Source organism: Heterocephalus glaber, unplaced genomic scaffold (assembly GCF_053883595.1).
Source record: "Heterocephalus glaber isolate CG9 unplaced genomic scaffold, H.glaber_assembly_v1.0 deba00001743, whole genome shotgun sequence".
NCBI lineage: Eukaryota > Metazoa > Chordata > Mammalia > Rodentia > Bathyergidae > Heterocephalus > Heterocephalus glaber.
The window spans coordinates 435,627-461,267 of NW_028258449.1; the positions used below are offsets into that span (position 1 = coordinate 435,627).

Here is a 25,641-nt window from a genome sequence, read left to right on the forward strand (position 1 = left end):
TGGGAGGCTACTGGGTGTGCATTGTATTGAGAATATGTCCGTATACATTTAAATAAAATTATATCTACTCAATATTTAATGAAAACAAAGTAAAAAGGGGCAAGATAAACGGAGTGACTAAGACTCCTCTGGTCTTACAGCCGCACTTCGAAGGTCACCTGCCTACGACGGGCACCTGTGCATCCACCCCTGGAGGCCGCCTGCTCCGCTGTCAGGACCCCATCACTGTCCTGGGCCACAGAGAGAGAATGGCGGCTGGGGTCACACTCACCCAGGGCCGTGTTGCCCAGGACCAGTGGGGCGTCAGGGTGTCGTGCCCGTAGCTCCAAGAGCTCCTGCAGTGTCCCGGGGGAGACCCAGGTGACTCTGTCCCCGCAGAAGGTCAGCGTGCGTCGTTCCGGGCTCTCCGCCATGCGCTGGGCACAAATGACAAGCGTGTGCGTGAGTGAGGGGTGTCCCGGGGAGGCACACAGGCCAGGTCAGGGTCCCAGGACTGTGCCAGGGGAACACGGAGTCTTGGCACAAGCTCATCCCTGGCCCTGAAATCCCAATTATGCACCCACACTGGCCGCTGTGGCCAGGTGCCCTTCGAAACCCACACTCGTGTCTGGCCAGGGCTTGGGCCCCTCCAAGAGGGTGACAGGTCTCATGTTCCCTTTGTGCCACCCTGAGGTACCCCATCCTGTCCCTTCCCACGGCCTGGAAGGCCGGGGTTCCTGAAGCTCTGCCGTGCCCACCGCGAGTGGCCTCCCTGTACTCTGGGCCACATCCATGCCATGCCACCTCTGTCGGCGAGCACGTCGGCTCTTCCCCAGGCCCCTCTGACCCTCGAAAGCTGCACCCCTTGGCATCAGGTGCAGGCCCCTCCTCTGGCGCCCCATTTCAGCAGCTGACTCACGAAGGGTAAAAGCCAGGGACACTGAGCCGGGCATGCCCACCCGAGCCACCCTGGGCGCTGTCCGACCCCAGGACTTTGCCACTCCACCACCTGATCGCACCCCGCTTATCTCCGTGACGAGGCACCCCTTCCCCAGGTGTCTTCACGTGTCACTCTCTCAGCGAGGCCTTCCCTGGCGTGGATGTTTAAATTGCAGCTGCCTGTGTCCTATCTGCTATCTTTATTTTATTTTCCCTCCCACCACTCTGCACTTGCTGACACCATGTAGCTCTTGTCTGTTACTTTGCTCTCGTCTGTCTATCTGGTCCTGGTCCCCATCGGGGGTCTGCTGCTGCAGGTTTTGAGCGGGTGAGTGGACACGTAAGGCCCTCTCTGAGTGCCTGTCCTGGGAGCCCTGGGCCAGCTGGGGCCAGCAGGAAGGAGCCAGGAGCCTCGGTGCTACGGGGCCTGGGAGTGGACGGGCCACCCCCAGGTGATCTGGAGCAAAGTCCTGGTGAGGCCACTGCTGTCCCAGCAAGGTGCAGGGTGGGGGCAGGCGACCCCTCTTACCATGAGCTCTGGGGGGAAGATGGGCTCCTGGGTCGGGTCCAGAGGCCAGAACTCGGCTCTGGTGAACAACTCCGAGCACATCTGTGGGGGCAGAGGCAGCAGTGTCAGCCCAGGTAGGGTGGGGAGTGGGGCAGGTGGCACAGCGCCAGCTCCCCTGCAGGGACGTGCACACTGACAGCTGCTGGTGCCGCTGAGGAGCGGTGGCTGCGACTCTCCAGAGTGCTCTGGAGCCAGTGCCTTGAGGACTCATGGTGAGGTGAGGGCAGCCATCACCACTGCCAACAACTGCCCAGAGGCCAGCCGGGCCCAGAGGGAGCAGGGCAGCCGTCCCTGGGAGCCTCCTTGTGGGGCAGCCGCAGCTGCAGCCCACAGAGCAGGGGTCTCCTGGGCTTGTCTGGGATGCGTCCCTGCAGGGCAGGGCAGGTGGCCACTGTCCCCGAGCTCCACCTTGTCACTGGTGTCTCTTTCTGGGAAATGTCGGGCATACCCAGCTGGGTCACAGCAGCGGAGCCGGAGCACCACTGTGCACTCTGGGTCCCACCAGGCTGAGGCTGACGTGGGGCGCTCTGAGCTCACTCCAGCATGGGTGACACTCCAAGGCCCCTGCTCACTCTCCTTAGCCCTGAAGGTGAGGACGCAGAGCCGGGACCCGTGGTGCCTCTGTCTGAGGCTGCTCTGGGCTCTCAGGCCCGGTGCCCATGATGGCTTGTGCCCCGGGTTCCCCTTGCTCCTTTAGGGCCTCAGCGGTGCCCTCGGGAGCTGAGTGTCAGAGAGCAGGGTTGGGAGGGTCTAGAGGGCTGGGTGCCCTGCTATAGTTGGGGTGACGGGCTGTCTGTGGAGGAGGAGGCTGCTTCCCCGGCCTGTGGTGGCCCTGGCTGGCTGGCTGTTTCTTCTGCTATTGAAAGGCTTGTGTGTCCCCCACAGCCTTGTGGGCCAGGAAGGGAGAAACCAACTGGAGGGCAGACATGACACTTGGGCCCTACCACCCAGCTCCACGGCGGCGTCAGGGAGGGCCGTTGACCCGGCTGCCCACAGCCACGCCGGATACTCCAGGGATGGGACACAGGACACGGCCAGCGCTCCGCCATGGACTGGGACACTCACGCGAGCAGGTAGGCTGCTGTCCTCCGCCGGGCAGGAGTCGCCTCCTGGCTGGTCCAGGCAGCACCGTGTGCTTTCTGTCTGCCCGCAGCCGCCTGAGTCCTGAGAGGGAGACGCGGATGGTGAGCTCTGCCCTGTGTGGTGGTGGCTGCCCCAAGGGCCGGTGGGCGGGACCTGCGTGTGGAGACACTGGGACAGGCAGCTCAGGCCGCACTCCCGCGCTGTGCATTTGGAGTGGGGTACGAGCAACGTGTTACTATATTACGTAAACCATGCATTATGTAGTGTAAGATAATGCATCACACAATACAGAATTGTAACAAATGTATGGTATAAAATAACACACAAGTCCAAAAGAAATAAACAGCCTTCGCACCCTTCCTTTGGTGTTAGTCTGATGTAACACATATTTAGCATTTTACTATATGAATATAGTACATATTTATAAAGCACATTGTATGTGGGCAGTTTTGTTCATTACAAGTGCAGTTTGTGTATATTTCTGAATTTTTAAGGTTAATTTCTAATGGCAAAATCAATTTGTAAGTTGCTTTATGCCGAACATGGAGGTACATGTCTAAAATCCCAGAACTCAGGAGGCTGAGGCAGGAGGATCACTAGGAGTCTGAGGCCAGCCTGGGATACATAGTGAATTCAAGGCCAGCCTGGACTGCAGAGTGAGCTCTCTCAAAAAACCAACCAACCAATAAATAAACAAATAAATAACTAAACATACAAATAAAAAGGGCTGGTGAATGTAGCTCAATGGGAGAACAATTGTCGAGCATGCTCCAACCCCACCCAAGCGTCCACATCCCATCCCTGTTCCAAGGCCCCAGGGCTGGCTGCCTGATCACGGTCCTCTCCTCTGCAGTGAGAGGCGCTGTCAGGCATGCAGAGTGACCTTGGAGTGGTGACAGCAGCTCACTGGAGCCACAGGCCCCTCGAGTGGCTGGAGGAAGGCGTGGGACCTGCACATGGCTCTCAGGCTGTGCTGCCCTCACCATCTGGCCTCAGCCGAGGGCCACTCCCCTGAGCCCCTGCCCCATGCCAAGAGGTGCCCTGGGCGCCACACCCAGCCACAGGACAGCCAGTCAGCCCCTCCAGCCCTGTGGTTGGATTCCCGGATCCCTGGGCCCCTGAGTGGCCAGAGCCCTGGTGTCCATCTCCTCCTTCCTAGGGGGCCTGTGCACTGGGGTACCACCCGTCCCTCTGCGGTGTGAACACTGCCTGCTCAGGGGACCCAGGGCCACGTCACCCCTGGGGTCTGCTGCGATGCCCTTGTCCCGCCGCGCTGCTCTGGGGTCCTCCCCAGCCCCACTCACTGAGCAGAAGGTCCTGCCGCTCTCGAGTATCGGCCGGTACCCGGTGCAGCGACACAGGTTCCCTGGGGGAGGAGAGGGCCGATGTGTATGCTCAGTCTCGGGGTGCTGGGAGCGACCCCAGCCCCGCACATGCCCGGCAATGGCACCCGAGCTGCACCTCCGGCCCCGTGCTTCAGAAAAATTCAGAGCGGTTTAATGTCTGCCAAGCAGTCTAATGTTCTCTCTTGCACTGCTGCCTGGCCACCGCCTCAGTTCCAGCCTGCTTCTCTGCTCGAAGATGAGTCCAGCCGGTGTGTTCACTGTCATCACCTCGCAGCTAATCGGCTCGATGCCTATCACCCATTATCAGCTATCCATCATCTCTGTCATCCGTCTGTCATCTGTGGGTCATCTTTCCATCATCTGTCATGTATCTGTGTCTCTGTATCTATCATCCATGTGTCTGTGTGTACTGTCTATGTATCTGTGTGTCTATCCACCTTATTATCTATTGATCTATCAATTATCTGTTTTGTATCTATCCATTACCTATCTGATGGTGCTGGAGACAGAGCCCAGGGCCTTGCACATGCCAGGCAAGTGCTCATCACTGAGCTACCCCAGCCCCACGACCAGTTCGGTGACAGCGAGGAGCTCTCAGCCACATGAGGGACAAGTGCGGTGCCTGGGGCAGGGGTCGGGGAGCCCTGGTGCTTTCTCTTCGGCAGGATCTCATGGGAGTCTTTGCTAAACGTGCAGACCCCCGGCTCTGCTCCGATCCCATGGGGTCAGCATCTGGGCAGTACAGGGATCTGCATGTCAGGGTCTGTGACCTCCACTGTGGGGTGAAGTTGGGGACCTCAGGCTCCTGGGGACGAACGTGGGGTGGGAGGAGGCTGCCAGGAAGTCGGGCCTGAGGATGGCGAGCTGAGGGCTGTGGGGCTGAGCTCTCAGGGGAGGGGAAGAAAGATGCAGAGGCCTTGGGGAGCTGTGCCACAGGTAGCGGGTGGGGGTGGGAGGATGGGGGAGCTCAGGGCCTGGCCAGGCTTTGGGGAGAGGAATTCTGGACGGTGGGGACTTCAGATGACTTAATCTGAGAGACAGAGAGATAGAGAGAGACAGAGAGAGACAGAGGTGGAGAGAGAGACGGAGAGACAGAGACAGAGAGAGAGCCCTAACTGGCTGGCCCGGGCCTGTCTGAGCTCAAGCCATCCTCTCTCAGAAGCTGTGTGGTACTCAGTGGGTGACCTGCTGCAGCAGTTGCCCCTCTGTGCCAGGTGGGCTCCTACCCTAACCCTGCAGAGCCCCAGGCCTCTCACAGGGTTCTCGGCCACACCCACCTGTCAGGGCCTCCAGGAGCTGCTCCTCCGAGGGCTGTGGGTAGTTTCGAAGCAGTGTGTATAATGACATCACCATCCCGGGGGTGCAGAAGCCGCACTGCGTGCCGTGGCTCTTGGCGATCCTCTCCTGCAAGCACAGGCCAAGGCCACCGCCCTGTCCTGTTACGACCTGGCCTCGAGGGGGTCCTGAGCCACCAGCGCCAGGGTGGAACCCAGGGTTTGAGCAGATGCCCCGCCCCTCGTGCTCCACCCAGAGTTGTTCCCCGAGGACAGACTCGGAGGACATGGCTATCACTACAGCCACTTGTCTGGCCATAGCTCAAGCCCTGCAGGCTGGAGGGCTCACCAGGGAGCCAGGACTCCGAGGACACCATGCCCACCCCCGTCCTGCAGAGCTTCCTCCTGACTTCGAGGTGGCCTCCTCCCGACGGACTTGGGGCATCTGCTTCCTCCAGCTCCTCTGTGTTGGCTCAAAACCAGCTCTGCTTTCAGAGGCCGGGCTCTGTCCTGATCCTGGTTATTTAAGGTGCTGTCCACACCCAATGGTGCTGGCCACACCTGGGAGCTGGCCCGCTCCAAGCTTCCTGACTCGGAATCTGCTTTTTTAGCCAGCTCCCAGGCCTTTGGGAACCTCTGGCTCTGGGTTTCAGGGTGTCTGAGTTGAGGCTGCTTTGATTCTCACTCGGGGAAGCCTGTGTTGGATTCCCCAAGCCCCGGGACAGTGACAGAGGAAACGATGTGCTCTCTGCTAGCTCGAGCCGTGTGCTCAAGAGTCCAGTCTGCCCCGAGGCAGGCCAGGGAGGGGACACAGCTGTCCTCACATTCTGCAGTTACTTTCACTCTGTTCGCCCCAGTCTGAACCTCACCCCAGGACCTCTACCGCAGGAGTGACTTGTGTTGTTAGCTGCAGAGCCTCTTTGTTCTCACATGGTCCTGTGTGCGGCCTCTTCCCTGCCACCGTGTGACAGGTGTTGTCAGGATCTGAGTGACCCTGCCGACCACCTCTGTGTGAGATGTAACAGGAAGACGGGTGCCCAACACAAGCGTGGCCCCGCACCCTTCAGACTCCCTGGACAGAGCCCACCCACGCTTCCGTGGACCCGGCAGGCTCAGGCAGCGCAGTCCACGGGGAAGAGATGGAGTCAGGAAGTGGGAAGCAAATCCTGCTCTCACCTGCACCGGGTGGATCCTGCTTCTGACGCTCCCCACGCCCTCCACGGTGGTGACAGCCGCCCCGTGCAGAGAGCACACGGGCACCAGGCACGCGGTTACGGAGAAGTGTCTGTGTGGGAGACACGGGAGAACCGAGGGGAGTGACCTCGGGGTGGCCCGGAGGTGGGAGGGGACAGGAGGCAGCCAGGGTCCCTGCTCTCCGCACGGACCGGGGACCCTGAGATGAGGCTGAGTGTCCTGTCTTCAGAAAAGCTGTCTAAGCCCAGCTGGGACCCTGGGGGCGGCGGGCATGGTGTGGTCACTGGGGCTGTGCCCGGACGCCTGCTGCCTGAGAGCGTCCCCGCACACCGACAGCCACAACCGACTTTACCCGGTCCTCTCACGTGGGCTTAGTTTAACCCGTGTGAGGTCACAGGTCACCGTCACGGCGGCCAGCCTGTGTTTCGAAGCCGTCTCTCGTTAGGCTGGGGATTTGGAAGGAGCCCAAGTCCTAGAGTCGGCCTGCAGCGGAGGGGAGTCCCGGCCCGGCCCTTGCTGTTCAGGTCCTGCCCGTCGGATGGCGGAAGGAGCGCGGGCTCCAGTCCTGCTCCTACAGCGTCCTACTTCCTGGACCTCGAACAGGTCACCTGGCCTACCTGCGCCGGTCTCCTGGTCTCCTCATCGGCAGAGTAAACTGCTGGGGTTCCCTCGCTTGCGAGGCCCCGACCCCGCGGCCCGTGGGAGGTGAGAGTGCAGGGCAGGAAGCAAAGCGCACCTGGGCTTCCCGGAGGCCGGGTCGTGCCTGGACAGCATCACCGTGCAGGCGCCGCAGCCTCCCCCTCCGCAGGCTGACTTCGTTCCTGTGAGGCCAACTGGAGGGCTGGTCAAGGAAAAGGCCGCGGGCTTCCCGGGCGCGCGCGTGTGTGCGCGTGTGTACGTGCACGTGCGCGAGTCTCTGCGGGCCGGGGGGGGGGCAGGTCTCAGGTCCCCCGCCTTCCTCCAGGGGTGGGTGGGCCTTCTGTGGGGCCTGCGGGAGCCCTGGAAAGTTCCTGTCGTTCCTCATATTTTACTTTAGTCACGGGGATCTGCATGGTACTGGAGCCCCAGGTCCTATTTCAGGCCCTGCTCGAGAGCCCTCCCCTCCCCTCCCCTCCCCTCTCCTCCCCTCCCCTCTGCCTGGCCTGAGGATGGACCCCAGTCCACCTCCGCCTGGGCCCCTCTCTCCGCTCCTCCTCCTCTCCAGAGCGGTGCCACAGCGTGCGGGCCCAGCCGTGCCTGACCAGACTCGCCGAGGGACGCCAGAGCCTCCGCCGCCATCGCTCCTCACTTGGGCTCCCCCGCCCGAGTCAAGGCAGAGCCCAAAGCCCACCAGGAAGGCCACCTGACGGGGGACGCCCCACTCAGCCCCGAGCCCCCGTTTGACACGAGCAGCGTGAAGGGGATCTTGATCTTTTTAAACATGAAATGTCCCACTTTTCAAGTGTGCACAACTAATTAGGAGCCACTTGGGCCTTTAAACAGAACCTGTGTGGGGCCAGGCCATCCAGGTGTAATTCTGTCACGCTCTGGCCACTCTGAGAGACCGTACAGACACAGTGTATCGGCACCGCGCTCTTGAGTCTGGGACACAGGCTCGGGAGGGGGCTCTCCCCACTGGGGAAGAGGCTTTGTGCGAGGGCTGGGTCCGAGCCAGTCACCCGACACCCTGCTGCAGGCAGCTCGGAGGGAAGGGTGCAGCTTCCTTCACACCTCTGAAGCTGGTCTAAACTGCTCTGGGCAAACCTCACCCGCCCAAACCAGCCCTGCAACCTGACACCCCTAAATCCTGGGCCCACAGCCAGGGCCCGGGGGCTGGGCGGGAGAACAGAGCTTTGCCAGCACTGGCTGAAAGGGTCCGCTTCCTTCGCAGGAAGGTCAGCAGGGTCACCTCCGGGTCCACAGCCCGCTCTGTCACCTGTCGGGAGAGGTCAGCGTGGATGGGGTGGCCCCAGCACTGCTGTCCTGTGCTCCGGGCGACCTTTGAGCCATTCCCCGGGCAGAGGCTCTTCTGTGGATGCCCCTGGCCTGGGCCCTGCACGCTTGCACCACTGTCCACCTTGAGGAGACTTCAGCTCTGTCCCCTGTGCTCCCCAGAGCCCTCAAATCCGGGAGGGCCGTGGAGTGCGCTGTGTGCTTGTGCACGTGCCTGTGTAAGGAAGGGGCCTGTAGGGTACAAAGCCCGGGGACTTGGGTGTCTCTGAGACCTCTGGGGGAGCACTTTGGGTGACATCAGGGTCTCCAGGGCTCACGCAGGGCAGGGAGGTGGGAGAGGGGCCGCACCCCAGGGGTGCCTGCCCGTGCTCCATGGCAGCATGGCCACTGTGAGCCAGGCCATGGTGAGCCAGGAGGAGGCCGGGCAGGTGGGGCCGGAGAGCTGTGTCGCCCCCTCCAGGCCAGGTCATGCCTCCGGGAGGTCCCACGCCTGAGCGCCCAAGCGGCAGTGCAGCTCCAGTGGAAGGGGTGCCAGAACACCAGGGTGCCCGTGGCCTGTGTGCAGGGACGTGGGACAGGAGGGCGATGGCCCATCACAGGCCCCGGAGCTAGCACCCTGGGAGGGGCCCGGGTCCCTCCTGGGACTGACTCAGCCGGTCCTGCAGAGCGGCGCCGGGCAGAGAGGAGGCGCAGAGGCTCTGCTCATGAGTTCCTGGGTGTGACCTGGATGGGTCCCGGGAAACCTTCCTGCTTGAGCCTGACTCTGAGCATGGGCCCGACCGGGCAGCCCACCAGTGGGCCTGGCCACAGCCACAGCTCCTGGCCTGCACAGCGCTTACCTTCCTCCCATTCACGAAGAAAATCAGCTCGTCAGAGCCCAGTGGGGGAGGCATGGCCTGGGCTGTGTGTGTTCTCACCACAGGAGGAGTGGAGAGCGATGGGAGGTGACGGCCGGGCTGAGCGGGGGTGTTGGAGCCGGTGGGCAGCAGGCAGGCAGTGTGATACCCGGCGCCTGGCTTTTAAGCTGGGGCCTGGCCCAGCCTCTGCCCCCCGCCCTGGGCTGGCACTGGGCCTGGCACAGAGCACAGAGCACCTGACTCGGGCTCCCTGCAGCTGGCAGGGGGAGTGTGGGAAGCACAGGTGCCAGTGTAAACTCACCGTCTGGTGAGCTCATGGGGTCAGCCCAAGGGCCCTCCGTGCCCGCTGCCCTCCTCCGCTGGCTCAGCAAGCAGAAAAGCACGGCCCAAAGGTGGCATGGGGGCGAGGGTGCCAGTCTGTGGGGCGGTGGGGCTGGGTCGCTCCTCGAAGGGGCAGCCGCCAGCTGCAGGAGGACACGGCCAGAGAGACCGCAGCCCCTCCAGCGCATCCCTCCTGCAGTGGGGCCTGGCCAGGGAACAGTGCCTGTGCTGTCGGGCTCATGGCCCCTCTGTGCCCCGCCGGAGGCAGCTGTCATGGGAGGACAGGCATGCAGGGTGGGAGTGACAGACACGGGTGTCCTCCCGCCTGGCCAGCCGAGGGGACCCTTCCTCTTGCCACCTTCCGCCACAGCGGCAGGTTCCCTCACAATGGCAGTGCCTCCGACCTCAGGCACACGGGTCTGTGTCCCCTGCAGAGCAGAGCTTGTGTTTGAGTGTGCATGTTTCACACATGCTGAGGTGGTCTGGAGCTGGGCGTGGTGGTGCAGGCCTCAATTCTAGCACTCTGGGAGGCTGAGGCAGGAGGGTACAAAGTCCAGTTCTTGCCAACTTACAGAGACCCTGTCTCAAAGTAAAGCACAAAGAAGAGCCGAGCAGGGTGTAGCTCACTGAGAAGGCTCTGGGTTCAGTCCCCAGTATCCCCAAACAAAACAGAGCCCCAGCAGCCATGGGGGAGCGGGCAGAGGCAGGCCAGGAGGGAGGCTGAGTGCACACTGCTCAAGGCCACCTGCACAGCTCTTGCTCATGGCCTGGGCCCAGCGGCAGGTGCATTCAGGTGCCTGTTTCGGAGCCCGAGTCCCCGAGGGCACAGCACCATCTCTGGCAGTGCACAGGCGCTCAGGAACATGGCCGAGCCTCAGGGAGCGTCACGGCCCCAGGCTGGAGCCCACACGGAATAAGCGCCCCTCCAGGGCTCCCGTGGTGGACAGGGGTCTCTGAGTCTGCGTCTACCCCTTCAACTCACTTGACACCCTCCTCACCCAGCACCAGAAACGGCTCCAGGCCCACTGGGCTCCTCTCTCAGCTTCACCTTCAGTTACAAACCAGGCCAGGGACAGAGGCCCCACCAGGAGGCCATGGGCTGAATGCAGGCTGGGGGGCGCCGTGCTCTGGGCATCGGTGGACAGTGACGTTGGCCTCGCACCAGGGGCTGAGGCACAGGGGAAGCAGCCACCACTGCTGTTTCTCCAGAGTTTAAGGTTTCCTAGGGCAATCAAGTGCAGGAAAACGTTTATGCCTTTCAGAGGAACTCCCAAATCTGGGGACAAAGATGGGACAGCAACAGGCATAGGCCTGGAGGGGGGTGGGCGTCCATTCCTGGGCGCCTGGAGTCAGGGGAGGAGTGGGGAGCCCAGGCCTTTCCAGTGGTCGCTTTGGTCACAGGGAAGCAGCTGGCCTTGCGTTCAGACCCACTGCCTGTCCCCCACCGCTGTTCCCTGTGAAAGAGGCCCCCAGGCACAGTGGCTGAGCAAGTGTGAGCCACGAGGTCTCAAGCAGATCAGCACAAACACTTCAGTGTGGACGGGAGGCAGGGTGCTGGACACTGGAGCTGACTGTACAGGTGCTGGGATTAGGAGCCAGGGGCAGGCTTGGGAACCGGTTTGTGCAGGAAGCACTTGTGGGAACGGAGTGTAAACAGATCATGCCAAGGTGCCGTGCAGCTGAGGGGCCAGTGAGGTTGGAGCCCCAGCCCCCGCAGCGCAGAGGAGAGCCTGCCGAGACGAGGGTGGGAGGCAGCTCCTGCCCGAGTCCTGGCTCTTGCACCCTACTTAGGACAGTGCAGAGAAGCAGTGACTTTAGTTTTCTGATTTTCTTTAATGACAAAGGAGGAGAAAATGTGTGCACTCTTGGATGACAGCTCTCGCGCCCTCCTGGCCTCTTCACCAGCTCCCAGTGCTGGGAGCCTCCCTGCCTCCCATGTCTCGCGCCCCGGTGAGGCCCTGTGTCCCCTGTGTTGTTCCTCACAGCCCGGTGCTCCCATGGGGGCCCAGGGGCAGGCTGCCATTACACAACAGGCCAGAGTCCCGCCAGCTCTGTTAGTGAGCTGGCCACGGGCGAGCGACACCAGTCAGACAACCCCGCCCTCTCCCGCGGGCACACAGACCTGTCTGGAAAACCCGGCAAGTTGCCCTGCTGGTTCTCAGAACTGAAAAAGTGTGGTGGGGGCTTTGCTGCCTTCCAGCACCCAGGTGGGCTGTTTGGACCCCAAGGTGGAGCACAGTCTGCAGATGGAGGGGCTCTCCAGGTTGGCCTGGGCAGTCACCAAACCTGGCCATGAGCCCTCTGCTCCTCCCTGCCCTGCTGCAACCTTTCTGCCAGGACCGGGAGTCTGGGCTCTGAGCACGGGGGTTCTGACACTAGTACTCCCAAAACCAGTGGTGGGGGCGGGGAAGAGACTAGTCCTGGGGAGGGTGGGGGTTGTTACTGGGCAGCTGAGCTCCTCCTGCCCAGGGCTGGGGAGTGTGCAGAGGCGAGAGAGTCCTAGGCCCGGGCTTCCACCTCTACTGAGGGTGTGGATCGGGGCACTGCCCGCTTCCACCTGCAGAGGTGTCCCTAGGGCCCTGGACTTAAGCTGGAGTTGCCTGGCAGTGGGTGGGTTACAGACCCCTGGGGGGGCAGGGCCTGGCTGACTGGTCCCTGGTCTTCCCTGGGGCTTGGGTCTCTGCAGACTAATCAGGTTAAGGTGAGATTCTGGGGGAGCAGGGCACTCTGCACCCCTCACTGTGCCATCTAAGGACAGGGACCTGGGAGCCGGCAGAGGCTCAGGAGGGAGGAGGACACAGGTGGCGGGAGCTGAGCCAAGGTGCAGCATCCACAGGCCCAGGCCCTGGTCCTCCAGCCAGAGGGGTGCAGGCGGGCTCTTCCCACGGCCCCTGGCATCCAGGCCTGTGACTCCGGCCTAGAGGGAGGAAGGCGCTGCCACTGCTGCCAGCCATGCGGCCCTGGGGACTGCCAGGACACACCCAGTGCAGGAGTGCTGAGGGGATGCTGTCTGCCTGGGGCGTCACACTGCTCCCCCAGAACACTGCGTGGAGAGAGACAGACCACCGGGAGAGAGCAGGAGAGGATGGTCAAGGCTGAAACCCGGGGAGCAATGTGGACACAGGTGTCGCCACATTCTGCATGGTCACACAGGAGTGGGAGCCACAGGGCACAGGCCTTGAGATGTGGGACTAAACACAGGAGGCCATGCATGGCAGGGGGGAGAAAGGAGATGCATCACTGAGCTCAGGAGCTTTCTGTGTGCGAGGCTGCCCTGAGTCCTGCTGGAGAGGAGGACACCCAGCTGCTTCACCCAACACCCTCCCCATGGTCTATCTTCAGGGGCAGGAGAGCAAGTCTGATGAAGGAAACAGAATCAGCTCAGCAGCAGGCGTTCGGGCTACACAGTGGACGCCAGAGGGCGCTTCCAGCATAGCAGGGCTGAGGGCCAGAGGGTGCCGGAAATCCACAGATGCGGTGATGCTGTCCACCCAGGGAGAGGAGAAAGCACAGGAAGGCCAGGGAAGGGCCACCGAGTCCCAGGTAGAGTCCCAGGAGGGCACTCGGTCGTCCCACTCTCCAGTGGGCCAGGGCTGGTGACGGGAGAGCTCCGGGATGCCCTTGGGGGTGAGGGGACACAGAGACATACGTGTGTCTGTAGGTAAATGAAGACTTAGGGTTGGGGTCTGGATGTCCCCCAAAGCGTCACACGGTCAGAGGTGGCTGAATCTGGAGTGAGATTTAGGGCGTGTGGTTATAAACCACTTCCTGTGAGGGAGTGAATAGGAGCGCCCTAAGCCCCGTGGTCTGGATGGGATAAAAGAGGCAGAAAGTCTCAGGTCCTTGTTGCCTCTGCTGCCAGATGGGTGCCATGTTGTTCGTCCTCTGTGACAACCTCTGCTGTGCCAGCATCCAGCCTTGGAGCGGCTGACAGCGTATGGAAGCTCTGTGAGCTTCGAGCCAAATACACCCCTCCCCTCTGATGTCGGGTGTCGGATATTTTGTCTCAGCAACGAGAGAAAAATAACTAACACAGAGATGAATAACGAAAGGTGCAGCTGAACTTCCAAATGAACAAAATATATATTACATTATGGAGTAAATTATATACTATATAAGATATGATAGGTATTAAGTAAAACATTAAAACTTTCATTATATGAAATTTGCGTGAAATTAATTCTGTGATTGAAAAATAATGATTAGCAGATTAGATTAGAAAAGAAAGCCCTAAACATAGATATGTATTATTTACAAGAAAACATTTACAGTGTTAAAAGGGAGGAGGAAAACTACAGAGGGGTTGGAGAGCTAACACCCAATGAGACAGCTTATGACCGATGAGGGTTTTGAGAACAAAGACCCAAAAGCACATGGATTTATAGACGAATTCTGTGTAATTGTTAAAATAAGGCAATACTATTTAAACTCTCCATGACATACATAAGTAGAAATTCTGCCCAATTCATCTTATAAAGCTAAAAAACTTAATACCAAACCCAGTATCAATAGTAGAAAAAATTGTGCACAAGTTCCATTTGTGAATATAAATGCAAAAATTCTAAGTAAAATAATAGCAAAATAGAATCCAGTAATGTTTCGTGGGATAACATACCAAAATAAGATTGTTTCTGACAAAGCAGGGCGGCTCAATATCAGATATGGATCACATAAAAATCTAACTTTGTATATTGCATTAAAAAACAAAGAAGGCAAACTGATCAGATCAGTGGTGACTAAGTCAAAATCTAAGTCAGAGAAAATGAAGAGAGAGCACTGGTGAAGCAAGACGACTTGGAAAAACCAGTAACAGTACTGGCCACAAAGTAAGAAAGACTTCAATTAAAATCCGGGCGTAGACAGGATGGCCATTCTCCATAGTTAGCTAGCATCGCCTAGGAGGTTGGAACAGATGAACCGATGAAGAAGTGAGAAAGCAGATTAATATAAACCTTGCTGGAGAAGGAAACAGTAGTGATTGATGTAACAGACATATTGAAAAATGCATAGTTTTTGCTATTACCTCAATAAATAGATAAAAATGGAAGTGGAAAAAATTTCCATTCGCAGTAGTTCCAAAACACAGAGTACTTAAAGTCAAATTCAACCCCTGGTCCTTGCCCCTTCTCATGGAACAAACTCTAGGAACCAGAAGGCATGGTGCACCCAGAGGAGCAGGACAGGCCCATGCCAGGCCCAAGCCTGCTGCGCGTGGCTGCACTCGGGAGGCCCAGAGAAGCCCAGCTCCCCCGCAGCAGCGTTTTAAAGCCAGACGGTGGCAGGTGTTTATCTAAATTAATAACACGGATTGAGAGTGCGACATAACAGACGCTATACATTAAAATTCATCCTGTATCTGTGGCTTGCTCTCCTATTTCATTTTTATCTAGGTTTTTGTGGTACCAAGGATGGAACCCAGGGACAACCGGCCCTTGAGATCCTTTAATGTGTGCTTTTTTTTTTTTTTTTTTTTGGTACCGGGGATCGAACTTGGGACCTTGTGCTTCAGAGGCAGGCGGTGGAACCACTGAACCAAATTCCCGGCCCTAATGCGTGCTACTTTTGTGAGCTCTTCCCCGTTTCCTGTCCTCAGTTAATGACAAGACTGCTGGGATGACGAGTGCGATTTCTGCCTCACTGAGGCCTTGCCCTGCCCGCCTGCGAAGCATAGCGCTTCTGTGATTAACGCACGGATGTGGTGCAGTCCCACGTGACTGCAGGAAACCTACCAGCGCGCCGGGCGTCGTTCTGTCTGACGCAGTGTGTGCGAGTTAGGGTGCAGATTACCAGGGAATTCACACACACACACACACACACACACCCCTCTTACAGTGGCGGACGCTGACTGCTGAGCCTGCTCTCAGGAAGGACCCCTTGCTTTCTCCTGCTGGCTTTCTCCTCTCTGGCCTCACTGACGCATGAGTGCTGCTACACACGTTCCCCACCAGTCACATCCACAGGGAGGCTTGCAGGCCTGGCCAGCACTGTGTTTTCAAGCCTTGCCCGGACTGCCGTCTTCTCCACCACGAGGCTGCGTTTCTGCAGGAGCCCGTGAGGCAGGACAGCCGGGAAGAACCGAGCAGGCGTCGAGAACTCTGCCACTTCGATGGCCAAGGGGAGAAACCCCGGCTCCACCTCCGACTTGAGGCCGAGGCAAGGGCCCCAGAGTCATCTGAGGTCTCCATCGGTGTGTGTGCGGCCACAGCGGACGAGGGGGCATTGGGGGTTCAGTCTGTTTTGTGGCACTTCAAGGCAATGCCCGGGGGCTGGGCACTTTGTGAGGACGAGAGGTTTATTCTGACTCAGTTTCAGACTCGGGGTCAGATGACCACACCTGTGTCAGGTCAGCCTGCCCTTGGGCAGCGATCCCTTCTGCACTCTGAGCCCGATTGCCAGGCCCCAGCTCTCCAGCCCCCAGCACCTGGGCCAGCCTCCCTCAGGCACCTTGGGGACCACCGTTCGAGGCTCCTGGAGGCTCCTGTGCACCGGCTGGGGGTGGCTGAGGCTCAGGCCGGAGGGGGCTGAACTGTGGTGTCAGCAGCGCCACCCTGCACAGCGCTGAGTGCTGCTCCACTGCAGAGATCCGCCAGAGTGCCTGGGAATCGGAACGTGGGCACACTTACACACGGGACTTGTGAGCGCTGCACATTGGTGCTAATAGCTCACTGCGGGTATGGGGGACCGGGTCCTGAGAATTTCGGGGTGGGCATTTTTACAGAACCTTGAGCAGGTTTCTGAAGAACAAATCACACAGAGTCTGTTCCAGGCTAAGAGGAACTATTACGCTTCAAAATAACAATGCTGTAGATTTTCAGGATGATGCTAACAAAATCAGATTGTTTTTTACGGCACTGGACATTGAGCCAGAGTCTTTGCACTGTGCTACATCCATAGCCCTTTTAACATCTTTTATTTCGAGACAGGATCTCACCAATTGCTAAGGTGCTGAAGCTGGGCTTGAACTTTCAATCCTCCTGCCTCAGCCTCCCACAGCACTGGGATGACAGGTATGCACCACCACACTTGGCTTAAAATTAGAATTTCTAAGTTTTATTACACTCGTAAAAATTTGCATCATAAAACATAATCATGCAGTAACCTAAACCACAGAATAATTAAAAACTGCTAAAATCACCCTTGCCAGTTAAGTCACTCTATTTGCGCTGGTCTGAGACTCTAAGGGCGACCGGGTCGCCGCATTTCCTAGAAAACCCAGGGTTAGGACACGCGGGTGGCCCACGGTGTAAACGCTGAAGGGTCATCCCAGGGAATCTGGAAGAGATCGAGAGGAGGAAGACATTACTAACCTACTCCACTGTGACAGCGTTGCAGTGCAGAGACAGATTGTGGTTTTAGAGGAAAGACCAAGCAGTGGGCGCTTCGCTCTTATCAGATGGTGACTTTCACGTTTCCCTCCTGCAGTCACAAATCTCTCCTCAAGCACACGTTGGTCTGCTTGCCCTCTGGAGCCGGGGCTGAGCAGGGGCTCCAGAACGCGAGCGAGAGCTCGCTCAACCTGGGGGGACTCAGCGGGGCGGGGCGGCGCCTGCGCAGACGGTCGGGCGGCAAGCAGGCTCACACCACGCGGCGCAGCTCTCACAGGCCGTGTGCGCAGCAGGAGTGGAGCCGCGTTCTCCGCGTCAGGTTCTGGCGTGAAGGGCGTGCCCAGGCCTGCTAGCTCCGCCCACACTAGCACTGTTGCTTCCTTAGCAAGAACTTTCCCTGCGATTAGCCAGATTAGATGGCTGGGTAATTTAACTTGGTTACCCAGGTTATCAAAATGGCATGTCAAGCCCACGTGGTGGCGCACGCCTGTGATCCCAGCACTCGGGAGGCCAAGGCAGGAGGATCGCTGAGAGTTCGAGGCTAGCCTGGACCATACAGTGAGACCTTGTCTTCAATAAAACAAAACTAAAAACAAAGACAAAACCCAACGTGGGCTGTCAACTGCATTTTCTTAAAACGGAGGAAGCAGCCTTCCGCGGCCTTTCGTGAGCAGCCCCGCTCAGTGAGCTTCCTCTGGGTCTGAGACCGAAGCCCCAGGTGTGTGGGGTGTCGCTCACTTCGGAGCCACAGGAGGACCGCGTGCCGTAGGGAGAGCCGGAGCTGGGCGCCAGCGGGGCCTTACCATGTCGGTGAACTGGTCCACGCACGACATCCGGATCCACTCTGGGCTCGCCGGGCTGCTCAGGGTGAAGGTCCTGTCCAGGCCCCTCTCCCTGCGGGCGGCGGCCACGGCATCGGCGATGGCGAACAGCACCGAGCTGCCCAGGAACATCCCCGCCTCGCCCAGGCCCTGAGGAGGCGCAGGGCCGAGATGCAAGATCTGGGGCTGACCTGTGTGGGCACACACACACACGCACGCACACTCAGACACCCACACACCAGACATACACAGGCATCCATTCACACATGTTCTCACACACACATTACATACACCCATACACTCACATACACACTCATTTACCACACACTCAGACACTCACATAGAACATGCATTCACACAATGCTCTCAGACAGACACAGATGCACACACCCACATACACATCCGCATTCTCACAGGCACACACAGACGCACACTCACTGGCCTCTTCCCGCCCCGTCACCCCCAAGTGGACTGTGGCGGGTCCCCCAAACCTTGCTACCCCTCAGTCTTTCCTGGCCTGAGCTGCAGGCCCCTCCAGCTGGTCCCACCTCAGAGCAGAGGTTGGGGAGGGCCAGGCTGGAGCCTGCTGATGGGGTGGAGAGGAGGAGGCGCTCTGGGTGGATGGGCTTTGCCCGCCAGCTCAGGCACCCCAGAGCCTCAGTGTTTGGAAGATGAGGACTGGGGCGTGTAACTGGCTTGCTGCAGGAGGTGAGGCCTGGTTGGAGGTTGCTGGGCGTGGCCCAGATGTGTTGGTCTCCCTCCAGGCTCCTCCCTCACACCCTACTTCCTGCCACCAAGAGGCCAGCAGCTCTCCTCTGCCAGACCTTTCCCCAGGCCACTTCCCTGGAGCCTGCTGACTTTGCAAGGACTGAACCTTCTAACATGTGAGTCCAGACAAACCTCTCCTTCAGAGCTGCAGGCGTTTTGTCCCGGCAGCAAGGGAAGTGACTGAGACACAGCCCTGGCCGGCCAACACTGATGCCCAGGCTTACCTTGGAGGAGTAGATGGCTATGGGGTTTCGGGAGTGCACTAGGGTGACGTGGAACTCTTCTGGTATCTCGGAGACGGTGGGGATTTTGTAGTCATTTGTGCCCCGAGAATGCAGCATGCCTTCTGGGGAGTATTTCAGTTCTTCCGTGGTGTACAGTCCCATTCCCTGGACAAAGGCCCCCTCGATCTGCAGCCAGACATTTTGCAGTTACAGGCATGGCCACCGCCCAGCTGATTTCCAGACTACTGTATTATGCTCTAGGAGAAGGCCCCCTTTAAAGGGTGTCTGCCTGGACGTTATAAATGTTGAAGGAGAGTCACAGCTTGTGTTTTGTTGCAACTTCAAGTTTTAAAATAAGGTAAGCAAAGTTAAATGCTAAATCAGAAGATGACAGGGCTTGTCCCTAAAGGAAAGGATCACAGGCCAGGATTCGTCTAACATCACCAGTTTTCCTTCCTTTTCTAGTGGAGTTTTCAGGTGGAGGGTTTCCTGGTCAGAGTGCCCAGGCCTTGTTCCTCTGCATCAGCAAGGCAGAGGCAGGGTCAGCTGGGAGGAGGCAGAGCATGGGCCACTGCAGCCATCAGCTGTACAGATTTAGGACCCACTTGGGGCAGATTCCAAGTCCCAGCCAGCAGGGCCTGAGTTGGGCCTGGGGACTTGCATTCCCAAGCGCACTGCAGGGGCTCCCGGCCAGCAGGTGGGGGGCGGATCAGGTCCTGTGCTGAGAAACAAGGCAGCACTGCCCCATGAGTGGGACAAACTCTAAATTTGAAAACTCTCGGGGAGTTAATTTTATTTATGATGTAATAATCAGAATTAAATTCAGTGAAAGGGGAAAGTTGTGTTTAAGCATTTCTTGTTCTCTGATATGCCTCTAAATCGTGAAGTCTGTTTAAATTCAATGTTAATACAAGCATCAGTGTAACTGTCCCTGTGCATCTGTGTACTGTTCTAAATGCGAACACAGTGTCCACTGAAGGGAAATTAGGAAGCAGAGAATGAATGATAAGGCAGAATAGATCACTGTTCCCGCCATGCAGACGCCTGTTGTTAACTTTCCCCTGACCTTTCTGCATCTGTCCAGGAGTGTGTGCATGCACATGTGTGCATGCGTGTGTAACAGGCAACAGTGTGAACATGCAGGGTGCTGGCCTCTGAGCCCCCAGCTGCCTGGTGGCGCTGACCATGGCCCCAGGGAGGGAAAGTCCTGGAGTCACCCACCTGCCCGATGTCTACGGCGGGGTTGATGCTGAAGGCGGCATCCATGAAGATGTCAGTCCTCAGGAGCTGCGTGGAGAGAGGACAGCGTCACATGCTGAGACTGGCCGCCGGGCTGTGCCTGCCCAGGTTCTCTGGGCTGTGGGTTTGTGGCGAGGGCCCACGTGTGGCTGCACCTTGTGGGCCCCGGAGAGGCAGTCGACCTCGACCTCGGTGCAGGCTGCTCCGTACACGTAGTAGGGGAAGGCGTCGCCCTGCTCCCTGTCCCAGTCCATGTTGGTCTGGTAGCCTCTGCAGAGGACCCAGGGTCAGGCAGGCGTCGCCTGGTGTGGCCTGGGCTGGTGGGTGGGGGGTGGCAAGGCGAGGGCTGGCAGTGTCCCCATGGGAGGATCCGTGGCCAAGGCAGGCGCTGGGGCCCGGGCTGCAGTAGCACCCGGTCGTAGTCACGGCCGCAGGGCTGGGGGTGTGCAGGCAGCAAGTCCCCCGCATGGCCGGGCCCCCTCTCTTTGCCAGCCCGAGACCTTTGGATGAGGATCCTGCCTGCACCCTCCCTGCCCAGGTGAGGAAGCCCCAGCCAGCACCCTTCACCTGAAATATCCGGTGGCCGAGAGGCTGATGGATTCCTCGAAGGCCTTTTTGATCTGAAAGAGATGACTGGTTAGAGGAAGCAGGAGTTCTGGGAAGGTGGGAAAATGGCTTCCGGCCACGCTGGCCTTTGGTCCATGTCAGTTGGCAGCTGCATGGCCTCCTGTGAGTCTCCCGTGGGGGCCGAGGGCCTGTGGCAGCTGCCAGCCGTGCCAGGCTCTGTCTGCAGGTGGTGCTGTGTGAAATGGCTGCTTTTCACATCTCATCTGTTAAACGGGGAGGGGGCTTATTTACACACGTGTGTACTCGGTGTGCACATGGGGCGGACACAGGCAGGTCCCAGGGTGAACACTGTCAGCACATACTGCCCGCGGTACTAGTCAGAGGGAAGATGAGGAAAAGTCCAAGCATAGGAGGGTGCTGTGTCTTTCCACCTGCGCGTCGCACAGATTTGATTGCCTGTTTCCACCCTGCGAGATGCGGGAGTAGGCAGGGCAACAACAACAACACGACGGTGCCTGCAGCATTGGCTGGAGAAACAGCGTGGCCCTTTGGTCCGGGCTGTGTCTGCCGGGGCAGGTGAGAAGCCGAGGCCGGCTGGTCCCTGGGACTTGCTCTGTACAGCCTCCATCCACACAGACACTGCCTCTGCCTTGGGAAAGTGGAAATGCTTCCCCAGAGTTCTGGAAGCCTTTGGCCACTTACCCACTCCTCCCAGGTCCCTCGAGGGTTTCTCCTGATGACGGGCTGAAGACGGCCCATGAGGGTTTGGCAGGCATTCTAGAAATAAATGACATCAGAAGTGAAAGGCACACGGAACAGGAGGGCTTTCCCCCTGTACTGGGGGTTGAACCTGGGCTGCTGCACCACAGAGCTCATCCCCAGCTCTGTTTATTTTTCATTTTGAGAGAAAATCTCCCTAAGTTTCTCAGGCTGGCCTTAGACTTACAGTCCTCCTGCCTCAGCCTCTGGACTTGCTGGGATTACAGGTGTGCGGCACCATGCACCATCAGCACTTATTCCAGTATTTTCCTGCCTCCACACAGACACTATAAGCATTAACTCTCGGCCTCCAGGAGTAAGGGGAGAGGGACAGGCTGGGCAGAGCCCTGGCCTGCTCAGAGGCGTCTCTGAGATGCTCACATGGTGTCCACAGGAAGGAGCTGGGTCGCAGGGATGCCGGCAAACACAAGCTCACTGCCTGTGTCCCAGCCACTCTCCTTGGACTTTGGCGGGAAAGCTCTGGGGAGGGAGGCGGCATCAGGCCTTGGGGATGGGATGCTGGTGCTGGAGGTAGAGTTTTTGCTGACCCTAACTGTCCTGTGAGGTTGTGGGGCTTGTGCCCCTGGCTCTGCAGAAGAGGGACAGATTCTCGGGGAGGTTGGTGCCGGCCCAGGCTCGCCGTGGGCCAAGCTGGCACCACCCTGTGCTGCTCTGGTGTGAAGGATGCGAGAGGATGTCTTCCTGAGAGAGGAAGTGAACGGGAGAAGTCACCTGCACGGCCTTCCCATTGACATCTGTGCCCATGGAGCCTGCAGTGAGGACAGCGTTGGGCACCGTCACGGTGCTGGTTTCCGAGAGGTGGATGTAGGATGTGGGGATGCCCAGCTCCCGGCTGGCCACCTGTCGGGGGAAACGTGCCAGTTTCATCAGCCTCGAGGCCCTTTCTGAGTGAAAATCTTTGTGTTCTCGCTGGAACTGATTATGAAGCTCAGCTGTCCTGCCTCTGACAAAGATTGAGGCTGGGTTCAGACGGCACCACGAAAGACACTTCTTTTCTGGGGCATGCGGTCACCTACTCTGCACTGCCAGGGATGCCATGGGCAGCTAGGTGCCGTGCGACCCCAGACAGTAGGCCTGCGTGACTTAACAGGTATTTTCCCCTCACTGGGTTTGGGTGTAAAGTCACAGTATGTTCAAAAAGGCCCTGTCGAGTTTTGTGATTTCCTAATTCCAAGAACTCTGCTATTAAATAATATTCCTTCCATAAAGAATCTTCTATTTCTCATCGAGAGAGAGGCTTTGTTTCACGTATATGCTTTTGTTTTTGGTACTGGGGATTGAACTCTGGTCCTTGCGCTTGCAAGGCAAGCGATGGAACCACTCAGCTAAATCCCCAGCTCACGTATATGCTTTTGATTCAAATGTCTTATTCAAAAAATTCTTATTTCACATTGAAAGAAGGGAAATGTTCCTACTGTACTAACTCCTTGTTTGTCAACAGTACACACTTCTTGGAATCAGCACACGTGACGGCCATTCTGTGAAGTGCAATCCTGAGTAGATGGTGAACCTGAGAGCACAATTTTGCATCTGATTAAACACATTTGTGTCTCCTTGAGAATCTGGATGGACACATTATTGCTCTGAGCAATTGTCACAAAGTTGTGCAGCATTGTATCTTTGAGAACTTGAGCTGTGTTTTTGAGCAGACCTGCGTACTGGGCTCCTTCTTGTGCAGGGGAGCAGTGTCTTTCTCAGCTCTGATCCCCACGTTTCTCGCCCTCCCTGGGATGTCTGCGCCCCTGGATCCAGGATGAGCCTTTCAGTTGAGTTGTGCATTTAGTGAGATTCGGTTTCTCCCGATCAAGAAAGGAAGGGCTTGTGTGCTCCTCCTCAGCGGAGCACGTGGCAGGCCCATCTCACCTGGATCATTTTGGTGTGCAGGCCTTGTCCAAGTTCACAGCCGCTGTGAGTCAGCAAGACTGAGCCATCCAGGTAGATGTGGACCAGAGCCGCTGCCTGGAGGAAGCAACCCCAAGACAGTCTGGGATGGGCTGCGGCTGAGCATTGCTGTGAGGTCAGCTCAGGGTGCTGGGCAGACAGTTTTTCATTGACCCAACCTCTCTTTTTTCTACTCAGAAGAAAGCCATTATTGGTGGCTACCAACAGAAACCCCCAGCCTGACAGCCATGGAGGTGAAAGTGCTGTCTCCTCCCCTGGCCTGCTGTGTATGTACCAGGCCTGGTGGTTGCCAGGAGCCGACTTCCCAAAGCTTCCACCCGTATAGCTCTTGCTCTTCCCTCCTGGATGTGGAAATGAATTTAAAGCCAAAGGAACCCGCATGAGTCTGTTTCCAGCACACTTCTCCTGGTTGTTAGAGGAACCAGGAGAACCTGAGGTCTCTAATGTATCTAGACCCTGTCTTTCAGGTCATGGTGCAGAAGGGTGGGGCGGGGCCCAGCCTGGAAGTTCCAGTTCAGCGTCTGACACAGGTGAGCCTGGGTGCTTGTGTTTTCAGCTCCCAGCTGACCTTGATGACTGGCTGGTTTGGGACCCACTGACCTGGTCCAGATTGTTCTCGAGTACACTGGGAAAGAGAAGCCTAGAGACTTGGCCAGATCCGGCTGCCCCGTGGGTGGCAAGGTAGGCCTGGGACCCACAACTCCTGACTGGAGCCACACCACCTCTTTGGATCCACCTCGTGTCCTTCCCCGGGGCAGGTTTTTCTCATGGAAGGGGGCACTGGATGTGCACAGGACAGGAGGCTGGGGTGCATGGGTCTGTGATTTGCTGGGACTCTTCTTCTGCAGCAGCCACCCTGGGACCCTGACTCCACTAATGAGACAGAGGCCAAGGCCTATGTTTAGCCACACCCAGAATGCATCACTGGAAAGCAGACACTACCTAAAGCGATCTCCATACCAGCAACAGTCTTTCTAGGATAACTCACCCACAACCCTCAGCACACGCGTGCACACACACACACACACACACACACACACACACACACACATATGAGAAAACAAGGCAACAAAATATCTCCCAAGACTCCTAGCTTCCCAAAGCTGACCCAGCGGATGTCAATGGGGAGGAAATCAAAAGCTAAACAACTGAATTATATGAAGTGGTAAAAGAGGAGACAAAGAAAAAAAAAAGAAACAGATTAATAAGGTGCTTGGCAAGCTCAAACATGATCTAACTAAACAGATAATGAGCTCAATAAAATGATCAGTGAGGTTATGGAAGACATTGATAAAAAGCTAGCTAAGCTAAACAAAACAATGAAAAGCAAGAATGATCACATTAGCAAAGAAGTAGAGACCACTAAAGGTACCAAACAGAAATCCAGGGATAAAAAGTTCTGTTGAAAGCACAGAAGGGACCAATGTGAAGACAGCGTCAGAACTAGAAGACAGGGCTGGTGCAGGTGTCCGTATTCTCAGAGACACCTTAACAAAAACGAAAATGCAGAAAATGGGTCAACAGTTGCTAGATGATACAAATAAGTCTAAGATGACTCAGAATTAGTGAAAGAGCAGAAGACAGCACATATGACATAAAAAACCTGTTACAGAAATAATAGCAGAAAACTGTCCAAATATGGGAAAAGAATTTAATGTACAGAGAAGCAAGGCATAGAACAGCAAAGAGCCAAGATCAGAAAAAAACTTCTCCATGATGCATCATAGTCAGAATCCTGTAAGTCCAACACGAGAACAGAATCTTAAAAGCTGTTAGAGAAAGGGAATAACTTTCAAAGATAAACCCATTAGAATTACAGCTTACTTCTCAACACAAACCTTAAAGGCCAAGAGAGCCTGGAGTGAAGTGTTTTGAGTTCTTAAAAAAAAAAACAGCTTCCAAATCATGTTAATATATCTTGAAAAACTGTTTTTCAAAACTGATGGAGAAATATGGTCTTTTCATGACAAAGAGCACCTTAAGAAATTCATGACCACCAAAAAATTCTCAAGGATAATTTAGATAATGAAGTCAACAGTGCCAAAAACATAATGGAATGAATATGTTAGGTAGGGTCAGCAGTTAAACAGAAGGGGAAGGGATAAGCAACAGAAAAATAATACAATGACAGGTATGAGTTAGTGCCTATCAGTACTAACTCCTAATGTGAATGGTCTCAACTCCTCAAACTAAAGACAGATTGGATGACTTGATCAAAAAACAAAACCCAGGGCCAGGGATTTAGCTCAGTGGTTCCAGGGCCTGCCTCGCAAGCACAAGGACTCGAGTTCGATCCTTGGTACCAACAAAACAAAACAAAACAAAACAAACAAACAAAACAAAACCCAGGGCTGGGGATTTAGCTCAGTGGTTCCACCACCTGTCCCGCAAGTGCAAGGACCCAAGTTCAATCCCCAGTCCAAAAAAACCAAAACAAAACCCAGGGCTGGGGATTTAGCTCAGTGGTGCAGCCTCCTGCCTCAAAAGCGCAAAGTCCCAAGTTTGATCCCCAGTACCAAAAC

At 57.1% G+C, this 25,641-nt stretch overlaps 2 protein-coding genes across 9 annotated transcripts in view; both read right to left on the bottom strand.

Moving 5' to 3' along the window:
- Positions 1 to 9,353, bottom strand: part of LOC101710340 (aldehyde oxidase 2-like) — a 49,732-nt gene extending 40,379 nt beyond the window's left edge. Inside the window, exons 1-9 of one of the 2 annotated variants that reach the window (XM_087200376.1) lie at positions 9,155 to 9,353; positions 8,241 to 8,298; positions 7,120 to 7,216; positions 6,366 to 6,474; positions 5,193 to 5,319; positions 3,874 to 3,935; positions 2,552 to 2,650; positions 1,448 to 1,528; positions 272 to 416 (exon numbers count right to left, since the gene is read on the bottom strand). In XM_087200376.1, the coding sequence (XP_087056502.1) occupies positions 272 to 416; positions 1,448 to 1,528; positions 2,552 to 2,650; positions 3,874 to 3,935; positions 5,193 to 5,319; positions 6,366 to 6,474; positions 7,120 to 7,216; positions 8,241 to 8,298; positions 9,155 to 9,208 (832 nt within the window). In that variant the 5' untranslated portion in view covers positions 9,209 to 9,353. The remainder of the gene's footprint in view (positions 1 to 271; positions 417 to 1,447; positions 1,529 to 2,551; positions 2,651 to 3,873; positions 3,936 to 5,192; positions 5,320 to 6,365; positions 6,475 to 7,119; positions 7,217 to 8,240; positions 8,299 to 9,154) is intronic. The other variant, XM_013068106.3, reaches the window with a different exon arrangement.
- Positions 9,354 to 16,521: 7,168 nt separating this feature from the next.
- Aox4 (aldehyde oxidase-like) overlaps positions 16,522 to 25,641 on the bottom strand; it is a 51,878-nt gene continuing 42,758 nt past the window's right edge. For 6 of the 7 annotated variants that reach the window (XM_021249719.2, XM_013068098.3, XM_021249718.2 and 3 more), the window contains 9 exons: positions 23,081 to 23,176; positions 21,929 to 22,057; positions 21,140 to 21,214; positions 20,438 to 20,490; positions 20,026 to 20,140; positions 19,853 to 19,918; positions 18,632 to 18,817; positions 17,622 to 17,789; positions 16,522 to 16,765 (listed from right to left, as the gene is read on the bottom strand). In XM_021249719.2, coding sequence (XP_021105378.1) covers positions 16,712 to 16,765; positions 17,622 to 17,789; positions 18,632 to 18,817; positions 19,853 to 19,918; positions 20,026 to 20,140; positions 20,438 to 20,490; positions 21,140 to 21,214; positions 21,929 to 22,057; positions 23,081 to 23,176 — 942 coding nt within the window. In that variant the 3' untranslated portion in view covers positions 16,522 to 16,711. 7 annotated transcript variants of the gene reach the window in all.